The 21,882-nt window shown below is 34.8% G+C and overlaps 1 protein-coding gene across 2 annotated transcripts in view; it reads left to right on the forward strand.

Annotated features, from left to right (window-relative positions):
- The first annotated feature begins 10 nt into the window (after nt 1-10).
- LOC136806863 (putative elongator complex protein 1) overlaps nt 11-21,882 on the forward strand; it is a 32,139-nt gene continuing 10,267 nt past the window's right edge. Inside the window, exons 1-24 of one of the 2 annotated variants that reach the window (XM_067063437.1) lie at nt 11-184; nt 408-525; nt 1,153-1,269; nt 1,642-1,722; nt 2,075-2,163; nt 2,805-2,904; nt 4,189-4,279; nt 4,717-4,840; nt 5,366-5,447; nt 6,594-6,716; nt 7,202-7,294; nt 7,570-7,927; nt 8,537-8,652; nt 13,281-13,420; nt 13,704-13,800; nt 14,497-14,612; nt 15,009-15,082; nt 15,295-15,373; nt 15,769-15,848; nt 16,162-16,227; nt 18,377-18,463; nt 19,310-19,395; nt 19,743-19,888; nt 21,650-21,770. In XM_067063437.1, the coding sequence (XP_066919538.1) occupies nt 41-184; nt 408-525; nt 1,153-1,269; nt 1,642-1,722; nt 2,075-2,163; nt 2,805-2,904; nt 4,189-4,279; nt 4,717-4,840; nt 5,366-5,447; nt 6,594-6,716; nt 7,202-7,294; nt 7,570-7,927; nt 8,537-8,652; nt 13,281-13,420; nt 13,704-13,800; nt 14,497-14,612; nt 15,009-15,082; nt 15,295-15,373; nt 15,769-15,848; nt 16,162-16,227; nt 18,377-18,463; nt 19,310-19,395; nt 19,743-19,888; nt 21,650-21,770 (2,728 nt within the window). In that variant the 5' untranslated portion in view covers nt 11-40. The remainder of the gene's footprint in view (nt 185-407; nt 526-1,152; nt 1,270-1,641; nt 1,723-2,074; nt 2,164-2,804; nt 2,905-4,188; nt 4,280-4,716; nt 4,841-5,365; nt 5,448-6,593; nt 6,717-7,201; nt 7,295-7,569; nt 7,928-8,536; nt 8,653-13,280; nt 13,421-13,703; nt 13,801-14,496; nt 14,613-15,008; nt 15,083-15,294; nt 15,374-15,768; nt 15,849-16,161; nt 16,228-18,376; nt 18,464-19,309; nt 19,396-19,742; nt 19,889-21,649; nt 21,771-21,882) is intronic. The other variant, XM_067063438.1, reaches the window with a different exon arrangement.

Below are 21,882 nucleotides of genomic sequence, written 5' to 3' on the forward strand. Positions count from 1 at the left end.
TTTCAGAAAGAAAAAAACTAAACATAATATTATAATTAAAATGAGAAATTTGATATTGAACGAAAAACTTGTCTTGGAAACAGGCATTAAGAATGGTCTGTTCACAGCGATTGATTCTCTCAACGAGATTGTGTATTTGGCATCCAAAAATGAAGTCTTTGGATATAACACCATTATGAAAGAGGTATACAGTTTTGTATTGTTTGTATTTCAAAAAGTAATATAATAAGATGGAATTTTAAATAACCCCCAAATTGTAACAAATTTTGGATCTTTACTGAATCTCTGTTAAATTTATACTCTTTTGCTATTTGGTTTTGCAATTTAATCTTGACTAATGAAAGGTAATAATTTAAAATGTTATGAGTGTAATTTTAAAATCTTTATGTTCAATTACTTTTAATCAGTGTGTATGTGAACTTTCACTGGAAAAAGAAGGATATCTTTCCCAAGCAGAAGATGATCGAATTGTCGCATTCAATTTCCTCCAAGATCAAGAAAGTTTATGTATTATTACTTCAAAAGGTGATTTATATGAATACTTCAAGGAATAATCAGATGGTTTAAGATATTTGGCATGCAGAATCCTTTTATTGGTCCAAGTATTTTTATCTAACTATTGAGATTTTTAAAAATGTCAAAATTTAAAAATAGATTCTTACATGGTTCTTACGTTGAAATTACATTATTTGCTTGCTTAAAGTAAAAAACTTGTAACTTAAATATCTCGACACTGGAAAAATATTTAGGCAAAAATATTTAGAGGGTTGCTCCATGACCATAGTAGGATTCTACATGGCGAATTATATCAAGTCATTTGTTATGTGTTAGCTCTTTATATATAAGAAAAAGCCGTTTTAATAAGGTCTCAATTTAAAGTCACCATCCCACCATTTTGTGTTCAAAAAAGTGTTAGACTTACTTGAAAATTTAAGATACAAAATGTTTTGATTTTGTTATGGAGACTGATGAAATCTAATTTTTATCAAAGGCACAAGGCTATCATTAAAAAAAGGGGAACCAACAAGTCTTTCGCCATTTTTAGGGATCCGTTAAGCTTAACCTTACCTACCTCTATTTTTAATCCCCTAGGGTGTTTTTTTTTGCCCCTAACACTGTATTATGTTCAACACTTTTTTGTTTAATTTTCAGGTGATGTGTTGCTATGGCAACACGAAATGGACAGTTTGGAAAACGTGGGAAGTGTTGAAGCAGGATTCACCAATGCAAGTTGGAGCTCTGATCAAGAACTCTTAGTCCTTACAACTAGTATGTATTTCTTTTAAGAAAAATAAATAATTTTACTTTTACCAAAAGTTCATATAATTTTCTTGAGACATTTTTATTACATTTCCCTAACACCCTACATTGAAGTGCTTGGGATTCGAACACAGTACGTTGCGGTGCAAGTCTGTGATCGAAACCTTCACACTACCAATCGGCAGAATGTTAGTGAGACACAGTGATAACCTTATCCAGATGAATGTATACCGAGCTTAGTAAAGCTCAAATTGCAAAATGTAGAACGATAAACTCGATATACATTTTTATTACACTCCCCGAAAAGAAATGACAGAAGCCTCAACTTTCCACATAATTGCTCACTTAGATACCATCTTTTCTTTGTTTTCATCATTGCAGAGCAAAACACATTGATTGTAATGACACGAGATTTTGATCCCATCAATGAATTTCCGATACATTCTGATGATTTTGGCGAAGGTATAATGATTTATATAAATGCTTAATGTAGCAAAATATCATAAAAAGTTAAGAGACAATAGTATTTTCAAAAGATTCCCTCGACTAGACCTGTTCTGCCGTTTTTTAAGTACCCTTAAAAGAGACTCTCAAAGGAGAAAATTCAAACCATCTGACTTCTTTAACAGTGTTCTGACCCTTATTTACTGTCTGCACTTTTAAGCACCACCGGTTTTTGAAAGTTGGGAATTATTCTTGATGTGTAGATCTATTTTCAAAGTTTTTGCTCTTGCAAAGGAGTGATAATTTAATAATAGAAATTTCGAATAAGTCATTATCTCTTGATACGTTTCTCTCTTTTGTTCGATTTCAGCACAGCAAGTGAATGTAGGGTGGGGAAGCAAAGAAACTCAATTTCATGGCTCAGAGGGAAAAGAGGCTGCTAAAGTCCAGAAAATTGATGTAAGAGCTCTTTCGTTTTTACCGATTTTACTTTTACCGATCGATTTCGATTTTGTGGGGGCTCAATTTTCTGAAAATATTCGAAGACGTTGCATTGCGACGTCTCTTTGTTTGCCTGAAAACAGTGAGAAAAACCAAATGGAAGAAGCTTTTGGCGGCAAAAGAAGCACGAAGATAGACGAAATCAACCTTGACCCTTGTTTTGGGAATTTGGGTGCTTGTTTGTTGCACATCTAATGGAATTTGTAAACAAATAGTCACTTTTAGAAAGAATTTGTGGGAGAAAATTTGAAAATGATTTAGAACGGCTCGACGTGGGTCCATTTTGGTCTAGTAGAATCGTGAGGTAGCTTTATCAAATCAATAAAAACTCATTTATAATATCGCTTTTTTATCATAGCGTATGTTGAGTGAAGTGATAACAAGTTTTCTCTCCAAAATCACAGTTGACGCTCTTTAATTCGATTTTCATGGTGAACATTAGGAGGGAGCGTATCGGAAAGTAAGGGCGTCATTTTATGAGAGTTTCTTGTTGACGGGGACTTCAAATGTCATCGAATAAGGGAGCGTATCGAATAGTAGAATGTCGGATTAGAGAGCGTCAGATGTACTCATCAATTGAACCATCTTTTCTTCCACAGACAAGCTCACCTGTGCTGCCTACTGATGACAGACGCACTGAGATCTCTTGGCGTGGAGATGGTCAATACTTTTCTATTTCAAGTATCAATCCTGCCTCAGGTGAATAAATGTTTCATGTATATTTCGGAAATCTCTAGGGTACCACGGAGGAATTATTTTAGATGTTGCATAAAAGCTGGTAAAAAAGGCTAAAGAAACATAAAGACTAAAAAACAATGGAGAGGGAGAGCGAGAGCGAGCATTGTCTTTCAATTATTTTAAGAAAACAATTGATGTTCTAGCGTGGCTGAAAAGGACAAGTGTTATGGCGATCCAAATGTTTTATATTATCAACTCAAGTAATTTCATTAAAAAAAAATCCTGTCATATCTTCTTGTGTTTTTTCAGACAAAAAGTTTGAAAAATAAGGCGCTGTAATACCAAGCCGCGTGGGTACATTTATGAAGTCTGTCTGTCTAGCGACCGTAGCATGAAGGTAGAGTATCCAGCTACGGTGCGCAAGGTTGTGGGTTCAATCCCCAGCCGGGTCATACCAAAGATTCCCAAAATGGTACTTGGTGCCTCTCTGCTTGATGCTCAGCAACTAAAGAGACGGATCATTTGCGGTCGCAAACTTGCTTACTTTTACTACATTTATGAAATTTTTTACGGTAAAGCGTTTTTATTGCTAATTAAATGGACGAATCTGACTCCTATTTTGAAGTCTCTTTTGGGAATACGATGAGTAACTTTCGATGAAAAATGCAATTCAAATGCTACTAAAACTCTTTAATGGGGGTCGAAGGTTAAAAATAATGCCATGTTACTGCGGCGGAAGGCTAGAACTCATGGCATATCGGCAAAAATCAGTCACTTTTATATCCTGTATCTATAATAATTCCTTATTACCGCTACAGTAAATAAATCTCGACAACTCTCCATGTATCATTCAATATAAAACTTTTTGTAGCAGCCTTAAAATATCGCATTGATCACCATTCAAAGTGTTCTTACGTTTAATGTGCTAACAGACCTCAATATGAAGCTTGCAGTTGCAAAATTGGGCTTTTCTAGAAATAGTCCGTGCCCCCCTTCCCTGCTGAGGATGTCGGATATCCAGGGGGATAACGATTTTTGTTCAAAAGTGGATATCCAGGGGGAAAGTGTCTTTTCAAGTAAACAATACGATATCCAGGGGTCAGCATCTTTATAAGAGAGGACATCCAGGGGTTGAACATATTTTTAAGAGTGGGTATCTGGGGGGTCTTTCCTAGTAAATTAGGATATCCAGGGGGTTCGATACTTCGAAAAATCAATATCCTCAACAGTGGGGGTAAAAAATTTTTCTGGAAAAGCCCATTAGAAGCAATAAATTAATAAAACGTTTGTTTTTTGTTATCACAGATTCTAGATGCATTCGCATTTTTAACAATGAAGGGATTCTTCAGGCGACGAACGAAAAGATTGAAGGACTGGAACAGTGTATTGGATGGAGGTAATTATTAGGTCATAATTTAATTACAAAATTGTATTCACGCCTACAGACATACCTTTTTCTTATCGGATGATTCCTCCTATTAGGCCTTAGTCCAGATCGACTAATTAAATTAGTCGATGTTAATCGAATTATTCCTTGACAAAAAAGACTCGATTAATTCTTCTAACACCATGGGATGGTTATAGATTTTACATTATACAAAGTTCTTCCTTGTCAGGTATCTCAGTGAGGTACATTCTGGTCGTCAACAACGCGATTCGAATGTTTTGAAATTGGAACGTTCGAAAATCTAAGGTAAAATAGAAAAAAAACATGGTGGACTTAGTCGACTTTAAACTGGACACAGTTCAACGGGAAATCTGAGAGTAGTTAAGCTACCTAGTGTCTAAAGGAATATGATATCTGTGCTACCTTTGTGTTCACTTCCTCACTAGAACGTCAGGGAACTTGATAGCATGTTCACAACAGAAACCAAACAAACATGACGTCATCTTTTTCGAGAAGAATGGGCTCCAACATGGCGAATTCACCTTATCTTCTAAACCCAACGACAAACTTGTACGATTTTGTATTTGAGCTAGGATTCTACACAGTGGTCTCTTATCTTAGATATATAGTACCCTACACCCGCACCGAATTTAAGAAAACTTTTGCCACCGGTCAATCGAAACACCGGATCTGACGTTAATCAGCCCGGTCCGTTCGTTGTGCGCTAAAATGCTAAAGAAAAAGGTTTTATGTTTGTCCGGTGTCAAGAATCTGCGCAATGTTGCCCCGGACAAACACTGAACAGTTTTTCCCAACGTTAACTATACTTTTCGCCACCGGACAAAAACCCTGGAAACTCAAGTGTGTCGACAGGGTCGTAAACAATTCTCCAACTCGAACAGTTATCCTAATCCTCCGCAATTCATGAGCTTTGCAATATTTCCAAGTCCTACCGAATCGATTTGAGCATTCAAGTGTTATTTACCTCTATCTTTTTTGTATTTACATTTGCAAAATTATTTCGTGAAGCTTTTGTTTATATAAATGGGGTCTCTTTTGATTATTTTGCAAACATTTACTTTTTTTCTTTTGCAGATCAAGCAAATTCTTTGGAATCCTAACTCAGATATTTTGACCCTTCTCATTCAAGACCTCTCACGAAACGGAAAATTTTCAGGTAAGTGGAAATGTTCTAGTGGGACGGGATGAATGTGTTGATCTTATACAGCACTGTTTTTTCAAAAGATTCTTGCAAAATCGCGACATGATCTTGCTTAAAAACTTAAGCGATTCCCCTGCTCTTTAATATCTACAATCGAATTATATTTGGCAATTTTGGGCATATTAACGTTTTTCAGGATTTAAAGCTCGGGCGAGAATTGTAATTTCAGTACTTCCACTTGTTGTTCCAGCGGATTTTTCGATTTAGGAGGGGTTAAGTGGCTTCCAGGCTATGTTCTCAGTCATATTTGAACATTTTTGAGCTTTTAGATCCTGAGATTCTGAAGTCTAATGTTAAAACTCAGAGTTGAAACTCTATACTTTCTAACCGTACTTTTAAAGCACTCAAAAATCACTTGCGGTTTTAAAGTTTTGAGGGAATTACCCTTTTGTGCCAAATATTTTGCCGTCGATTGTAGATAGATCAGGATATAAGGCTGGACTTAAAAAATTGTTGGTTTGCCGTCACCCGACCCTATATTTTGGAGGTGGGTCGGTCGGTCGGAAATTTTTTTTTATTTTGACGACTTTTCGTCCATGGAAGGAATAACAGTTTGTTTACATTTAGGTAATTTTGAATGGAAAACAGAAAAGCGCTAGCAGGGAATTCACAATTTTTATGCTTGAGACAGACAAGATACGAGTTTTGATTTAATTGTTTGAAATTTTTGAAGAAAAAAATTTCATTAAAATGGCAATAAATTTTTTTGGGTCGGCAGGTTTCGAGGTAGGGTCGGTCGGGTGACGGCAAACCAACAATTTTTTAAGTCCAGCCTAATGTTTTGATGTTTTTTTTGTTGTTTTTTTTGCTTCAGCTAATTACAGCGACCCTTAACCATTTTTGGTCCTGCTAATTTGTTTTAACATATAACATTCACTATTGCCATTTGTATGTAAAAAATTTTTGAAGTACAAAAATGGAATCTCGAACTCGTACGGGGAACACAAATTTGTTTCAGTTCAGGAAATTTCGAGTTATGGAGTAAGGTCTATGAGGCATTGTTAACATAAGGGATAAGACATCTTGTTCGAGTTAAGGAGACATTCGAGCTGAAGAGGTTCGAGTTATAAAGACTCCACCGTGATTCATTCCCCATTATAGTGCAACTCTGGACTACAGGGAACTACCATTGGTATTTGAAACAGGAACTGACATTCAACGAGCAGCCACCAAGTCTGTCATGGGATCCCGAAAATGCTTATAAACTTCACATTATATCGCAAGGTTAGTAAAACATATTTTGCTGTGTATTGTATAAAAATGAGCTTCACAATTTAATATCCATACACTACTACATCCCTTACTCATCACCATGTGGATGTTGCGGGAACGTTGATTCATCGTCATCTATAACGGCTTGGAAAAAAACTCTTTTTAACCCTAGAAAAATAAAAAATCTTCTTGGTATACCCGGCCCTTGTATAGTTTGGTTTGTCCACCTCGTTGTATGGATATAAAATGGAATAGCCGAATATGCTTTTGAGTTTTAATCATTTTAAGTGTGGATCTACTCGAATTATTATGCACAAACTTAGAAAGACGAATTAAAAATTCTAAAAGATTGTATTTCATTTCCCTTGATATTTATCAACAGTCAGTCTTGAAATATTTTGGATTGTGCTGTTTAATAAATATAACCTGTTAGGTTCGCCTAAACCATTGTCATTTCTTTATCTCTAATTATGATTATACACTTTCACGTCATACAGATGGAGAATTCAAACAGTTTGTTTACATATACGATGTGATTCAAAGTAAGGGTGATGACGAAAATCTGGCAATGGTTGCTGTTATTGACGGGTGTAAGTACTAAAATAATACTTATTCATATAGGTATTCACGCGAAACGAGAAGTCACTTCTCTCCGAGAGCTTCAAATCCAGCCAATGGGGCTTTGGACTCAATGATTAAAAACATATAAATCTTTGTTGACGCTCGACTGTTCTTATTATCATCTCTGATCATCTCGCAAGTTTTTGTCTTTATGATGTCTTCAAGTTTTTCTTAGAGATTAATTTGTATTAATGCGTATGAGAATTAAAACCAGATAATGAAATAGCTATTTTACTTTTCACAGCACAATTATTACTGACGCCTTTCCGCCAAATGGTTTTACCGCCGCCCATGGCCGCCCATACAATCTCACTGGATGCATGTATTAACCAATTAGCGTTTGGCGTGAATGAACAAAAGCATGACATCTTGATAAAGACATCACATAATTTGGTTTTCGCAAAATTTGATCGGAAAAATAACTCCTATACAACGCAAAAGTTGACCGTTGTTGAAGGAGATGAAAATACTGCTGACCTCAGCAAATTTTATCATCTAGTGTTTTTGAAAGATGGTTTCGTGGCAGGTTTGGAGGTTTCAAACGAATGCACAAAAGTTGTTTTGTTGCAGTTGAACGAAGATGGAACAGCGGTCACCAAGAGGTTGCCATTATACTTATTTCTATGTCTTGAAACTCCGGAAATATACTACTGGACTTCCAATTTCAAATCCATACTAATTTTTCTCAGACAATTTTGCGACATTTTGATAGACCATTTCTGAAGTTAATACATTATCACATCATCCTTCATGTTAAATTGGATTGCTGCTATATGTTCTTTCAAAGTTTCAAAGTTAGACCACCATCATAGTAGCTCTCATAGTGTTTCAGAGTAGACGAGCTCCCCTACTAACACATCTCTGATTGTAGTGCTTTTATCTACCGTAGGCGATGGCTAAACTTCTCATGGCTAAACAGTTACATTTCCGATCTTTCCGCTGGGTTTTCCAGGTTTTTTCTTTTATGCTGCGTTCAAATGCGTCGACAACGCACGGCTATTAAGTGGAAGCTAATTTTGTATCTACCCAGAGTGTTGGTCTTTCCCGTTGTAACGTGGTAATAGGAAAGTTTCTCCGGGAATGACAAAGTTTTGCCAACCTACGGTACTGACTAATACATTCCAAACAAAGTTGTAACGCTTGTTAGGTCGAAACCGGACGCAAACCCAGGTTTTATTATTGAGGACAACTCTCTGTCCATTTTAATGTAGATCACACTTGGACATGAATGAAACTCGAATCATGAAATTGTTTAAAAGCGAAGATACAGACTGTCAATTACTGATTCAATACAGTAACGGAAGTGTCAAAATGCTCAATTATCTTGGTAAGTATTTTATTCATTCTTTATTTAAAGTTAGGTACACTAATAGAACTACACAAATACATAAGTAAGTTTAATCAAATCCAACTATGATAATTTCTAAGTTAAAAAGAGTAAAAATTAAAATAGAAAATCTGATCTATTTGCCGGTTTTACAGGTGCATATGGGTGAAATCGTTAAATAGAATTAACCGTTAAAGAATGACTGTCTAGTCAATGGCACTAGGGTTTGCCAAAATTAGGCGATTAGGGTTTGTCAGCAGTCGAGACCATGACATTCGATATTCTCCACCAAACAACCCTGTCCCGCATAGCATCTTCCTTGCAGATCCGGTGTTTCTAGGGATGACTTGTTGAATAGATATTTTTACCTCCACAAGTATCGGACTACCTTTGTACACTTATATACTTTAAGGGCAGAAAGTTTCGCGAAGTCAAAAAGTCGCGAAATTTAGCGAATTTAAGCTACGCAAATTATGGTTTTAGAAGAAATTTCACAGATAGAACTTTCGCGAATTCATTTAAAATTTACCTTTTTTGGTAACAAAAACTCATAAAAGACGCTAAAATTTAGCAAAAAGTGCAAAACTGAGTAGGAAAGTTTATTTTTCGCGAAAAAAAACTTTTTCGTTTTTCAGGTTTCATTTCTTACCTGACAGAAACTTTCACGAAAAAGGATCAAAATTGCAAAAAACACGAAAGTTTCTGCCCTTAAAGTTCAGGGTTCAGACAGACCCTGGAAAACCTGGAAAACCTGGAAATATGATAAATTTTCAGAAAAATCAGGGAAACTCAGGGAAACCCAGGGAAAAAAAATTTTTTTCACAGTCTGCTCAGGGAAACTCAGGGAATTTTATTTTTTGAAGAATGAATGGAAAAAACAGATTTAAAAGTTTTTTTAGTTTTAAAGTGTTTATTCATATGCAGTATTTGTAGCTTTAATTTTTACCTTAGGTTTACCATTTGATTTGTGTGCCTTTTTTGTTTAAAGATACATCTCTTTTGACTCTGCTTAGTTTTTATGGTTTGCTTGATACTCAGGGAAAAAATAGGGGAAAAATAGCTAAAATGAGGAATTTCTCAGGGAAAAAACCTTTGAAAATTGATTAAAATTCAGGGAAACTCAGGGAATTTTATTTTCGAAGGTCTGTCTGAACCCTGTGTGACTACTCAAATTATTAACGCGAATTGGTTACCCTCGCGTAAAATATTAGAACTGTTTAACAACATTTGAGTAGACGTCATTTTTCAAAAACCCTGTCTTTCGCGTTAATAAATTTTAGTTATATAAGTGTATAGGCTATTATTGGTCAGCCCCGATGACCCTTCAAATCCCTTTTTTCCAGCCGCCGCAACTTAAGAGTTTGGTTTTTCTATTCCGATTTCTAAAGTTTTTATCCGATCAGGCTAAGTTTGGTCTCCCGATCTGTACATTTACTCTGCAGCTTTTTTAGGGCAACGTTCCGGTTGGGATACGCTTTCAATTCATCCAATCGGGCTAAGTTTGGTTTCCCGATATGTGTCAAAAATAATTCAATATGGCTGCCAAGGCGGTGCTTTTTCGTTCGTTCGTTGTTTTCTCTTGCCAGCTTTTATTTATACAATCATTATATTTTGTTGAAGTGGCTTTTAACTTATTATAACTAAGGAAGATACAACATTGGAGTTAGATTATTAGGATGTTCTATTCTTTAAAGTATGAAGATTTTAACTTATTTGCTCAAGTTTTTTCCTGAATTGTGAGTTATTTTTTTACCTGCTAGACCTCATTTTGTTTTGTAGCATGAAAACATATTTTTTCATTTTGGACTTGAATATAGAATAACCACCAACAATTACTGGAATTTGATGGAGTGTATATATATATACAGTGGTAGACCTAAAGCTCCAAAACAGCATCTAATAACATGAAAACCAGAATATGATTCTTCAATGGGAATCAAAACTATAAAGTGCACTTACAAACATCAATTTGTCAGATCTAACAAAATTTATAACGGCACTGTCATCATTGACAATAAAACAAACAATATTCTGTCAAGAGCCTTGTAAACATTCCAACAACTTCCATCGAAATGATCTATCAGAGCTCAGTCTACCATTTTAGCGCGGTCCGAGGATTGAGCCGAGAACTCTCGCAGAGCGCCCGAGCTCCCGCGCGGCGCGCACCGCGGGAATGAAAAACTTCAATCTGTCAATCATTTTCTCAAGCGAAAAGTACGCGAAGCGTTTCTAGCTTTACGATAGTGCCGCGGATCATCAATGGATAGTATTCAATTATCATTATCCCTTTATTTTCATTCCTAGAACTTTTGCAAAAAAAAGGAAAAATAGAAAAGTTGTATTTTTTACTGCTCTATTCACATACTGAATTTGAAAGATCTTCTATGTGGCGTTTTTTTGCAAACTTCAAAAAACTGATTTTTGTCCCGCCTTTGCGGGATTTTGGCCCAAGTGCTTGAGTGCAGCATATGGTACAAAGTCCAAACATGCGTTTCCCGTAATTTTTGTGTGAAGAGTTAGGTCTATACTGATATATATATATTACAGTTCACAGCTTAATTATCTGATTATTCACAAAAATAATGCTTTCTCGAACTTGATGATTTTTTTTTTGATTTGATATAGACATTTTATATGCTTGGCTTGTTCTTCTGGACTTGGAGATAATATTGATAAAGCGTAAATGGAAATTGTTCAAGTATATTATTAAAGTACTGCTCCTATGTGAATTTGAGAAAGACCAAAGTTTCTTCATCAATTTCTAGACTTTGCGTTTTTCACTGGCAGTTACGTTATGTTTTTTTGGACCGACTTGGAGATAATTATGATAAAGAGTAAATGGAAATTGATCAAGTATATTAAAGTACAGCTCTTATGTAAATTTGAGAAGGAACGAAGTCCTTTATCAAATTATATTGATGCAAAAATGATTTTTTTCTAGACTTACGTTTTTCACTGGCAGTTACGTTTGTTTTTTTTGGACCGACTTGGAGATAATTATGATAAAGAGTAAATGGAAATTGATCAAGTATATTAAAGTACAGCTCCTATGTAAATTTAAGAAAGAAGGAAGTTTTTCATCAAATTATATTGACGCAAAAATGATTTTTTTCTAGACTTGTGTTTTTCACTGGCAGTTACGTTTGTTTTTTTGGACCGACTTGGAGATAATTATGATAAAGCTTAAATGGAAATTGATCAAGTATATTAAAGTACCACTCCCATGTGAATTTGAGAAAGACCGAAGTTCTTCATCAAATTATTGACGTAAAAATGATTTTTTCTAGACTTAAGTTTTCACTGCGATTTGAAAGCAGACACTTGCATTTGTTCTTTTTGACTTGGAGATAATTATGATCAAGCGTAAATGGAAATTAATCAAGTATAAATATTTAAAGTGCAGCTCCTATGTAAATTTCAGAAAGGCTGAAGTATTCTTCATCAAATTATTGACAAAAATTATGTTTTTCTAGACTTGCATTTTTTCACTGTGATTTGATGGCGGACACTTATACATTCTGGACTAATAATGATTTATAATAATAAATGTATATAAATGGATTAAATATTTTTTAATAGATAAATATTGCACTTTTAAGCATATTTAGGCTCAGGTTAGGGAAAATACAGTACAATAATTACAGTCTTTCTGGGTCGACACCGGGTATGCTAAACATAAAACTTTAAATTTGAATAAATTTTAGATGTCAGTGTAAACCTTATTTTGAATTTTTCATTGCTTATTATAAAAACATGTAGTTTAAAACTTTAAATAACTTTTGATCTAGAAAAGTTGAGACTTTGATATAATACATTTTTTTGCTCAGTTTGAAGAGCTCTATCACGTGGTATAGGTCTTTTTTGATTTTGAAGACCCCCCCCCAAATCATGAATTTTCAGGGCTTACAATTTTGCTTAAAATCGCAAAAAATCGCAAATTACGCAAAAACTGCGGCTTTTCAAGCTTGATAGCATTCAAATTCCGAATCAGCACCCTCAAATTGAGTAAGAAACATATCAAAAAGTTGGTCCCAGACATTTTGAATTTTTTCTTTATTTTTGAAACATTAACAATCACTGGCCACGGCCAAACGTAAATTTGATGATTTTTTTACTCTCGTTTTAGTAAATCATATCAATTTTTAACAACATATCTTTCTAATCATATTAAGCAATTTAGGCTGACCTTCCAGCGCAGCTGGTTTATTATTCTTTCAAAAGCCTAGATAAGGTAACCTCGTTTTCTGATCTATATCATCGGTGACCAACCAATTGGATTCCAATTTTTTCTTCTTAAAACCCAACAAACCCGAGGAAGAGCACTGTACAGCGTGTCCCGAAAATGCGGACACATTATGATATGAAGTAAAATCTTCACAATTTATTCCAAATTTTATGACTTTAAATTAAAATCTTAAAAACCTATTAAATCATCTTGAAAATTGAATGTCTCTTGATTGAACAGAGAATTGTCATCTTATATTAATTATTCTAAGCTTAGCGCTGTATAAAAATTTGTCCGCTTTTTTTTTGGACACACTGTATATTTGTCGAGTACACAGGCTCAAAGGGTTTCAAAAGTGATTGAGAAACATTACATAATTAAAACCTTTTATAATAATAACTAGACGGCGCATTGAATTATGGGAATTTGGACGAATTGACGCTTCCTCATTCTTGTGATTCTGTTGCATCTCGGGAAATCAACGGCAAGAGATATGTTTTTGGGCTGACGTCACACTTCCGTTTATTTATGAATGATAAAGAGGTACGTAGAGTTAATCAGAAAATCATCCATCAACCTTAAGTTAACACATCAAGAAAAATGTATTCAAGTTTACTTGGGCCGAATCTATCTGGAAGCATGACGATTTTAGACTTCCGAACCTTGTATAGATGAAGAACACAATCTCCCTTTTGGCGTAAGGGTTGATTGCTGTATATAACTGTGCGATATAATCAATTAGAGAACTAGTGATTTTTTGGGAATAGTTGACTCCTTTACATAGTACAATTTTGATCTAGACGCCTTCATGATATTTTTCTTTCAGATAGCGAACAATTGTACATCCTTTTTCATCCATGATGATTTTCTATTACTGACCACGCATGCGCACTCGTTGAGATGTGTTTACATTAAATCGTTAGGTGAGTAATCAACTTGGTATAGTAGAATGGTAGCAATGATCGTATTCTGATCTTGGTTCGCCGAACCCTGCACGAATCGACCACGTCACCTTACGCTACGGGTATCTCATCGCCCTAAGTGATGGTCAAAGTATATCGAGCATTTTGATTAATTCCTCGTTTTTAACATTTCAAAGTTCGGGCGAGAAAGTGGCATTTGGGCTATTTGCTAGATTTAATCGAATATATTTTTTTTAGGTGGGGTTTATAGACTTCCAGGCCATATTCTGAACCCTATTGGACCGTTTTTGAACTTTTGGATCCTCAGATCCTAAGGTCCTAAGACTCAAGTCTCATGTTAAAACTCAGACTTAAAACACTACTCTTCCAACCTAAGTTAGAGCGCTTCCAAATCGATAGTGGCTATGAGATTTCGTGGGAATTTCCCTTTTTTCTCAAATATTATGGCTGGTATTGTAGGAGTAATTTAGGACCCTAAACATAAATTGTTGAATAAAATTCAAAACTTGGCTTATTCTTTTACCTTTCAAAATTAATATGAATGGCCTTTCCGTGTGATTTAATCTGAATAACTAGAAAAAGTTTTCTTTTTACTACTCCCCATTTGGCTTGAAGCACGCAGTCACCATGTTCGATGGAAGCCAAAGACCCTTTCTTACACCTTTAACTTTTTACAATAACACTACGTTTTTCTAGTTCAAAATGCAGAAACGCAATTAGACAACATTGCTTTTGACGAAGCATCACGCCGAGTTGAAAGAGGATCAAAACTCGTCACAGCTGTCATGCAAGGTACTGCCGTTGTTTTGCAGGTAAGTTTATTGATTCTTAAGAAATTTCACTCGATATTCTGGCCGTTTATATCATTTTTAAATATTGTTTCAACATCCATATCCTGTTTGATTTCTTATTTCTCTATAAATTCTATGCGTCATGGTACATCATGGTACACAATCGAAAGAAAATTTATTAATACAACAGCTAAAACGACTAATACAATCGATTCTCAAAGGAAATTGGATTGAATAAGAGGGCTTACAGAATAGTAGGGCGTACAGAATAGGAGGGCGTACAGAAAAGTAGGGTGTCATTTCTGAGGGTGTCGTTGTCGGCGTCAATTGACTTGTTGAAATCAAGCTACCATCGTTAAGATAGAAAATTTGTTTATAGCGAGAGCCAAGTTTAGATCTTTCTTTGTTCTTTCTTAGATGCCACGTGGGAATTTAGAATGCATTCACCCCAGACCTCTTGTTATCACTCATCTTCAAAAATTGCTGAATAGGTAAACACGTCTAACTTTTCTTTGAATGCGAATCGGTACACGTTTTGTTTAATGCGAACATTCAACATTTTTGAAAACTTCCGATGCTCCTAACCTTTTTGAATTTGAAGCCTAAAATGTTCTTATTTTCACCGTTTTGCGAGACTGCGGCTGAAAACTTACTTACTTTCTTAAGATGTTCTGTGAAGGATTTCATTTCCGTATCGTTACAGTTTACACTACAAGCAAGCACTAGAAATCATGAGAAAACATCGAATCAATTTGAATCTGGTCTATGATAATGATCCTCAGGTATTGATATTTTGTACGTCTTTAAAAAATATAATATGTTTTAAATCCCTTTAACTAAGATTCTGGTCTCTAAACCCGGCTCCGTTCACAATTAGAAGTGGTCCCTTTCTCTTTATCTATAGAATAAATTTGAGCCAAAACCTTGGAACAACCTAATCCTGGGATTTCAGAAATTACTAAAATAACACTAATTCTAAGAGACATTTTTGCTCTATAAGTAAATAGCCGAGAGAGAACTAGTGTTTAAATGTAGTTCTATCTAAGTCTGATACATTTCCTTGGTCATTGCTTGGTCCTAGGTTTATTATTGAAGATTCTTTTCGCTCCCTTTTAGCGTTCCCTTGTATCTAATCTGGTTATTTCATTATTGAAATCTCTATTCGTCATCTTTTCAGCTCTTCTTGAAAAACGTGGATACTTTTGTTAACAACGTCAACTCTTCAAACCGAATCAATTTGTTTCTGGCGGATCTCAGGTAACGTCTTGCTACATCTTATTCGTAACATCATTCCTTTTATAAAACAGGAGAAGAGGGTGCTAAATTTACCAAAGGGAATAGCACTAGACACGCATCGCTGAAAGAGTCTTTTGTTATTATGATAAGGGATCTTATAGAAATTTTCGATGAGAGATTTAGTGACAGTAGAGATATTTGAGTAAAATAGACGCGGGCTTCGTTTTGTAGGATCATTCGCATCAACGAAAACTATTTCAAGAATGCGAAGCAGCCCAAGAGCTCGCATGAGTTTTCAACTTGAAGTGACTTTTCTATTTGTTTTAATCTTTAGTGCTGAAGACGTGTGTTCATCTCTGTATTTCCCGTATTATCATCACAGCGAAGAAAATAAAGAGAGGTAGGTAGAGGTTTCATTTATTGGACCTACCCCGGTGGGGTGGAGGTCCTATAAATTAACCTTTCCGTTCGTCCGTTCGTTCGTTCGTTCGTTATTAGCTTTCCTCGTGATTGGCTCATTAGTTTTTTCTGATTTTTTGCACAAAGATGTGTAACTTTAAACCTTCGAATGTGACGGAGCCCGATTTTCAAAAAAAAAATTGGGGGCAAATTTGGGCCAAAAAACGGCTAAAAAACGGGTTTTTTCAGGTTTTTGGACTTTGTGAAAAATTGGATCGTTAACTTTTTCTGATTTTTTTTTATTTATTTTTTATTTTTATTTTTTTTTTTATTAATTGTCTTTCAGCCCCTTCCATATTTTACAATGGCTATTCGTCCTATGTAAAAATAATCATATTTAAATAAAAAGATAATTATATTCTATGAAAAAAATATGCTGTAGAAACAAAACACACAAAAAAAACAACTCAAGAATACTGACAGAGCTCACAAAATTGCAGATTGTAAAACCGTAAAACTGTAGAAACAAAACACAAAACAAAACTCAAGGATACTGACAGAGCTCGCAAAATCGCAGGAAAAAAAAACAGAAAGTACAGCTTGTTGGTGTTGTAGTGGTTGATTAGGAAAAGTTCGGTTGAGTTGTAATAGTATTGAAGTGGCTAATCCTGCGAAAATTTCAGTGTTGATCAGACCACCAGACTAAAATATCAAGTAAATATTGTAAGGTAAATATTAATAATATAACCACTAGACCTCATGATCATAGAATCTACAATATATTGGCTTGAAATAGGAAAAATTTTGAAAGTGAGTGAGGTGCCAAGAAAAAGAAAAAAAAACAAAAAAAAAACTGGCACGACCCGAAAAACGTTGCTAAGACTTGAACATGATGAGAAATTGAAGAAAACGAACGAAGAAAACTATAACATTGCATGAAAGTTGGGTACCATCATAGCTAAAAGATGGCTTAAGCAGATTTGTTCAAAAAAAATTTGTTGCCTCAAAAAACGCATGTTTATCTATAAGAATCACTATTAATAAGCATGAAATTTTGGTTGCTTGGCATGTTTTTATAGAAAAACTGGCTAAATTCGATATTTATTTATAAGCACATCAATTACCTAGGTATTAGCTTTTCTCGAGATTGCCTCTTTGATTCTTTATGATTTTTTGCACAAAGATGCATAACTACAAACCCTCGTATGTGAGGGAGCCTGACTTTCAAAAAAAAAATTGGGGGGCAAATTTGGGCCAAAAAACGGCTAAAGAACGGGTTTTTTGGACTTTGTGAAAAATTGAATCATTAACTTTTTCTGATTTTTTGCATGAAAGTAGAGTACCATCTTAGGTAAAAGATGGCTCAAGTAGATTTTTCAAAAAAATTTTGTTGGCTCAAAAAACGCATGTTTATCTATAAGAATCCCTATTGATAAGGATACATCAATGTTCTTAGCCAAATTACTCCATTTTTTGATGAGATAGATGTTTTTTTTGCTCACAAAGTCTTGAATATGAAAGAATATTTCAAGAGCATTAAATTTTGGTTTTTAAACGTTTTTTTTATAAGAAACAAACGACTAATTTTAATAGATCGTCACTATTTGTGTTCTGAATGATTGTTTGATGGTCACGCTCACGTAGATATCAATTATATATGTGTTAAATGCATAACTAGGTAGGTCCATAAAAGTATCACTTGTATTGTAATTATTCTGGCCAAGTCTGCATCTAAGACCACGTTCGCAGGTAATGGAAATGAAGCCATTCTATTGGTTAGAAAAGAATTTTATTTAACCAATATAATGGCTTCTTTTCGTTTTGGGGTGAAACTTCTTCGAGAAACTTTCGTCTATTTACCACCACTGCGAAGAGAACAAAGAGGTTATTATTCGGGAGAAGTTTGCGTGTTTCCACAGCCAAATACATCTATGGTGAAACTACTTCTAGAATTTCGTATAATTTCATCACTTTAGACCTGGCTTGGTCATTTATTCCAAGCATAAGTAAAAAACCCCGGTCTGGCCATGTATTGTTTTAGCTTTTTGTTCAATCTTTTCTGCGAAGGAATCTTAGTGCGGAAATGGGAAACTTATAATAAACGACGGTAATAATTTCAATTTTCCATATCTTTAAATTTATTTTTTCAGCAATAAGGCGAAATCTTCTCCCACCAAAGTCAACGAAGTTTGTAAAGCAGTCAGGGAAGCCATAAAACGAAGTCCTAACGCTGAAAAGTAAGAAAATTTATTATTCTTTAATTATTATTTTCTCTACCAGATTGAGATTGATCGGTCGTCCGTATGTTTTTCTGCGACGGAGATAGTTAGCTGTTGATTTGTCTAGATCCTAATTGTCTGAGGACAACAATGAATCGGTACTTTTTACGTCATCGATTTTGCGGGTCGAGCTGCGCGTTGCTCCCAATCGTTTCAGTCACTCTGACGTCCTCAAAAGCTTAAATGAATAAACTCACCATTGCCAAAAGAAAAACGATACCATTAGAAAGATACGAGATCATCAATTGCAAGCTAGAAATCGGTTTTGTTCTTTCTTACTTTTAATTAAAACCACTGATCTGGCGTGATGAAGAAATCCTTGTTAATTTGTTAAAGTACCTTGGAAGTTATACTTTTAACTTTATATTAAGGGCCTTTAAAGGTGTTAAAATTTACAATTGCGTTGTTTGAGATTTTTAGTACGGTTGCTTATTGAATCTAAATTCGTTAGATTCACTTATACCTCATTGTAGAACCTGTTCGGTTCTGTTTCGCTCCGAAGAACGAAATGTAGCTATTCTATTAGTTAGAAGTGACGTAATACCTGAATTTAACCAATAAAATGGCTTCATTTCGTTTCGGAGTGAAACAGAAAGTGAACGTGGTGTATTTTCAAATCACATATCTTTAAATTTTTCTATATCAACTCATGGTCAACTCATATCTTATAAATTTTCATAATCAATTAGGTCTCGTTGAAACATCACGAGAGAAATAAATGCATGCTTAGGAATACATATTTTTTTGATGGAATCAACTTTTAAGAATTCAACACAAATCAAAAACCCTCTTTATCGCTTACAGGTTAATGTTATCAATTTTGACAACTTATGTGAGACAAAGCGAACCAGACCTGCAAACTGTCCTTATTAAGATTAAAGAACTTAAAGGTAATGTTTCAATATTTAAACCAATCAAACTGGGACTTTCTAGGACAGCGAGACTGTAAATATGGTTTAGCTTAATAAGATTCGTGAGAATTATCAATGACAAAAACTGGCAAAGCCTCGATATTCTTTTCTTTTTTTTGATTGCTTAGAGTAGAAGTTAGATGTCTTTACATGTCTTCTTAGATTTCTATTTTCCACTATACTTATAACGTCACTGTTTAAAAAAGGAATTGTTATTTCACCTCAAACTTATGAAATTGGAACTAAAACGGAGAAGAAATTTTATAGGCTTTGTTGCCTCCCCTCTATCTTCCATAAAAACTTTCATTTTCCAATCTCTGATTCAGACAACCCTTCGTTGAACAAATCGGTGACATATGAAAAAGCACTTTCTTATATTATCTATCTGGTGGATGTGAACCAGCTTTTTGACATCGCTCTTGGTTTGTACGATTTTGATGTCGTGATCATGGTAGCTGAAAAATCACAAAAGGTCAGTCTTAATTCCTGACGGTCGCCGTTGAAATCGAATCAGAATCGCAGATCGCTACACAATTGCAGATAGTATATATAAAACGAGTCTGTTAAAGGATGACAGGGCTACCAAAAACCTCCTTGAGTGTCCGGTCTTTCCGCTTTTACGGTCTGTTACAATTACCTTAAACTTAAATTCTACTATGATGGATAAATAAAAATTGCAAAATTGCGGATTTAAGAGGCATTTTATGTTTCTAAAATACGCTAAAGCAAACGTAAATCTCTTGATCCAAGCCAAGATAACCGTTCAATCCTATATAAATATCACCTTAGTCTCTATAAGAAACCTTGGTCCGGAAGCCTTTTATTTCTTTCTATTGTTACGAACTTGAACTTGTGTTGAGAAATTATTTTGTTTTACTCACTTTTTGATCACGTGATTAAATCTTAAACCAATCCCAATAGGAGTATTTGGCAACGTGATCAAAAACTGAGCAAATCGATTTTTGGACCTACCCCGGTGGAGGTCCTATAAATTAACCTCCGTTCGTCCGTTAGTTCGTTACCCACTTTTCTCGAGATTGGCTCATTAGTTTTTCCTGATTTTTGGCACAATGATGCAAAATGGTGATGCCCAAAATGTGACGGATCCCGATTTTCGAAAAAAATTCATTTCCGGCCGAAAATAACGGAAATATGCCGGAAAAACCGTTTTTTTGGCATTTTCTCGAGATTTTATCATTAGTTTTTTCTGATTTTTTGCTCAAAGATGCGTATTAATATTGCCCAAAACATGGCATAGTCTGATTTTTGAGAAAAAATTTTTTCCGGCCGAAAATGCCGGAAATATGCCGGAAAGCACCGTTTTTCTGGATTTTCATTGGACTTTTTCCTTATAATTGGCTGTTTTTTCATTCAAAAACATTATTAGTAGCAATGCCCACCATCAAGCATGTTTCAATTTTCAATAAAATTGATTTTTGAAGCCGGAACTTTCTGAAAATCGCCGGAACAGCCGATTTTCGCCGGAAAACGGTATTTCTTGAATTTCTCGAGCTGTACTTATATTTTTTTATTAAACTGTGCACACTGATGTAAAATAACAATACCTAAAAAGTGACGGAGCCCGATTTTCGAAAAACATTTTTTTCCGGGCGAAAATGCTAGAAATATGCCGGAAAAACCGGGTTTTTTTACATTTTCTCGAATTTTCATCTTTAGTTTTTTCTGATTTTTTGCAGAAAGATGTGTATTCGCAATTCTCAAAACATGGCCGAGTTTGATTTTTGAGAAAATTTTTTTTCCGGTTGAAAATGCCGGAAATCGCCGTTTTTGTAGATTTTCATTAGATTTTTCCTTGTATTTCTATGTTTTTCACACAAAAACATTATTCATAACAATGCTCACCATCAAGCATGATTCAATTGTCAATAAAACTGATTTTTGCGACCAGAACTTTATATTAATTTTTTCCCAACAACCCTTCCCTCTCCCCCCATCAACAATCAATGATGAATTTATTGCGTTATCCATTTTCGCTAAACGCTATATTTTCTGACTGATTTTTTTCTCCTCGTATTGCTATCTAACTTTCATCATCAGGTAGGTCCATTCAGCATCTAGCTTGTTATAATCTTTATTAACAACGGAAAAATAGGCTTAATCAATAGGCTTCCAGACCAGGATTTTTTTATACGGTCTACGATATCACTGGTTCGATATACTCGAAGAATATGTGTGTTTAAGATTCTTCCTTTGTCATTATTTTGAATTTCAGGACCCTAAAGAGTATCTTCCCTTCCTCAACAATTTCAAGAATATGGAAGAGAACTACCGGAAATTTTCCATTGACAAATATTTAAAGAAAAATACACAAGCTATTCAACATCTTGTTAAATGTAAGTGTACACTGGTCCTGATATCTTAGAAGACTTCACAATTCCAGAGGCTACCTTGTTGTCTTTTTTAGTTTAAAATATGCTTCCTCGCAAAGACTTTTTCACTGCGATT

The sequence above is a fragment of the Clytia hemisphaerica genome, unplaced genomic scaffold, assembly GCF_902728285.1.
Source record: "Clytia hemisphaerica strain Z4C2 unplaced genomic scaffold, Clytia hemisphaerica genome assembly, whole genome shotgun sequence".
NCBI classification, from domain to species: Eukaryota; Metazoa; Cnidaria; class Hydrozoa; order Leptothecata; family Clytiidae; genus Clytia; species Clytia hemisphaerica.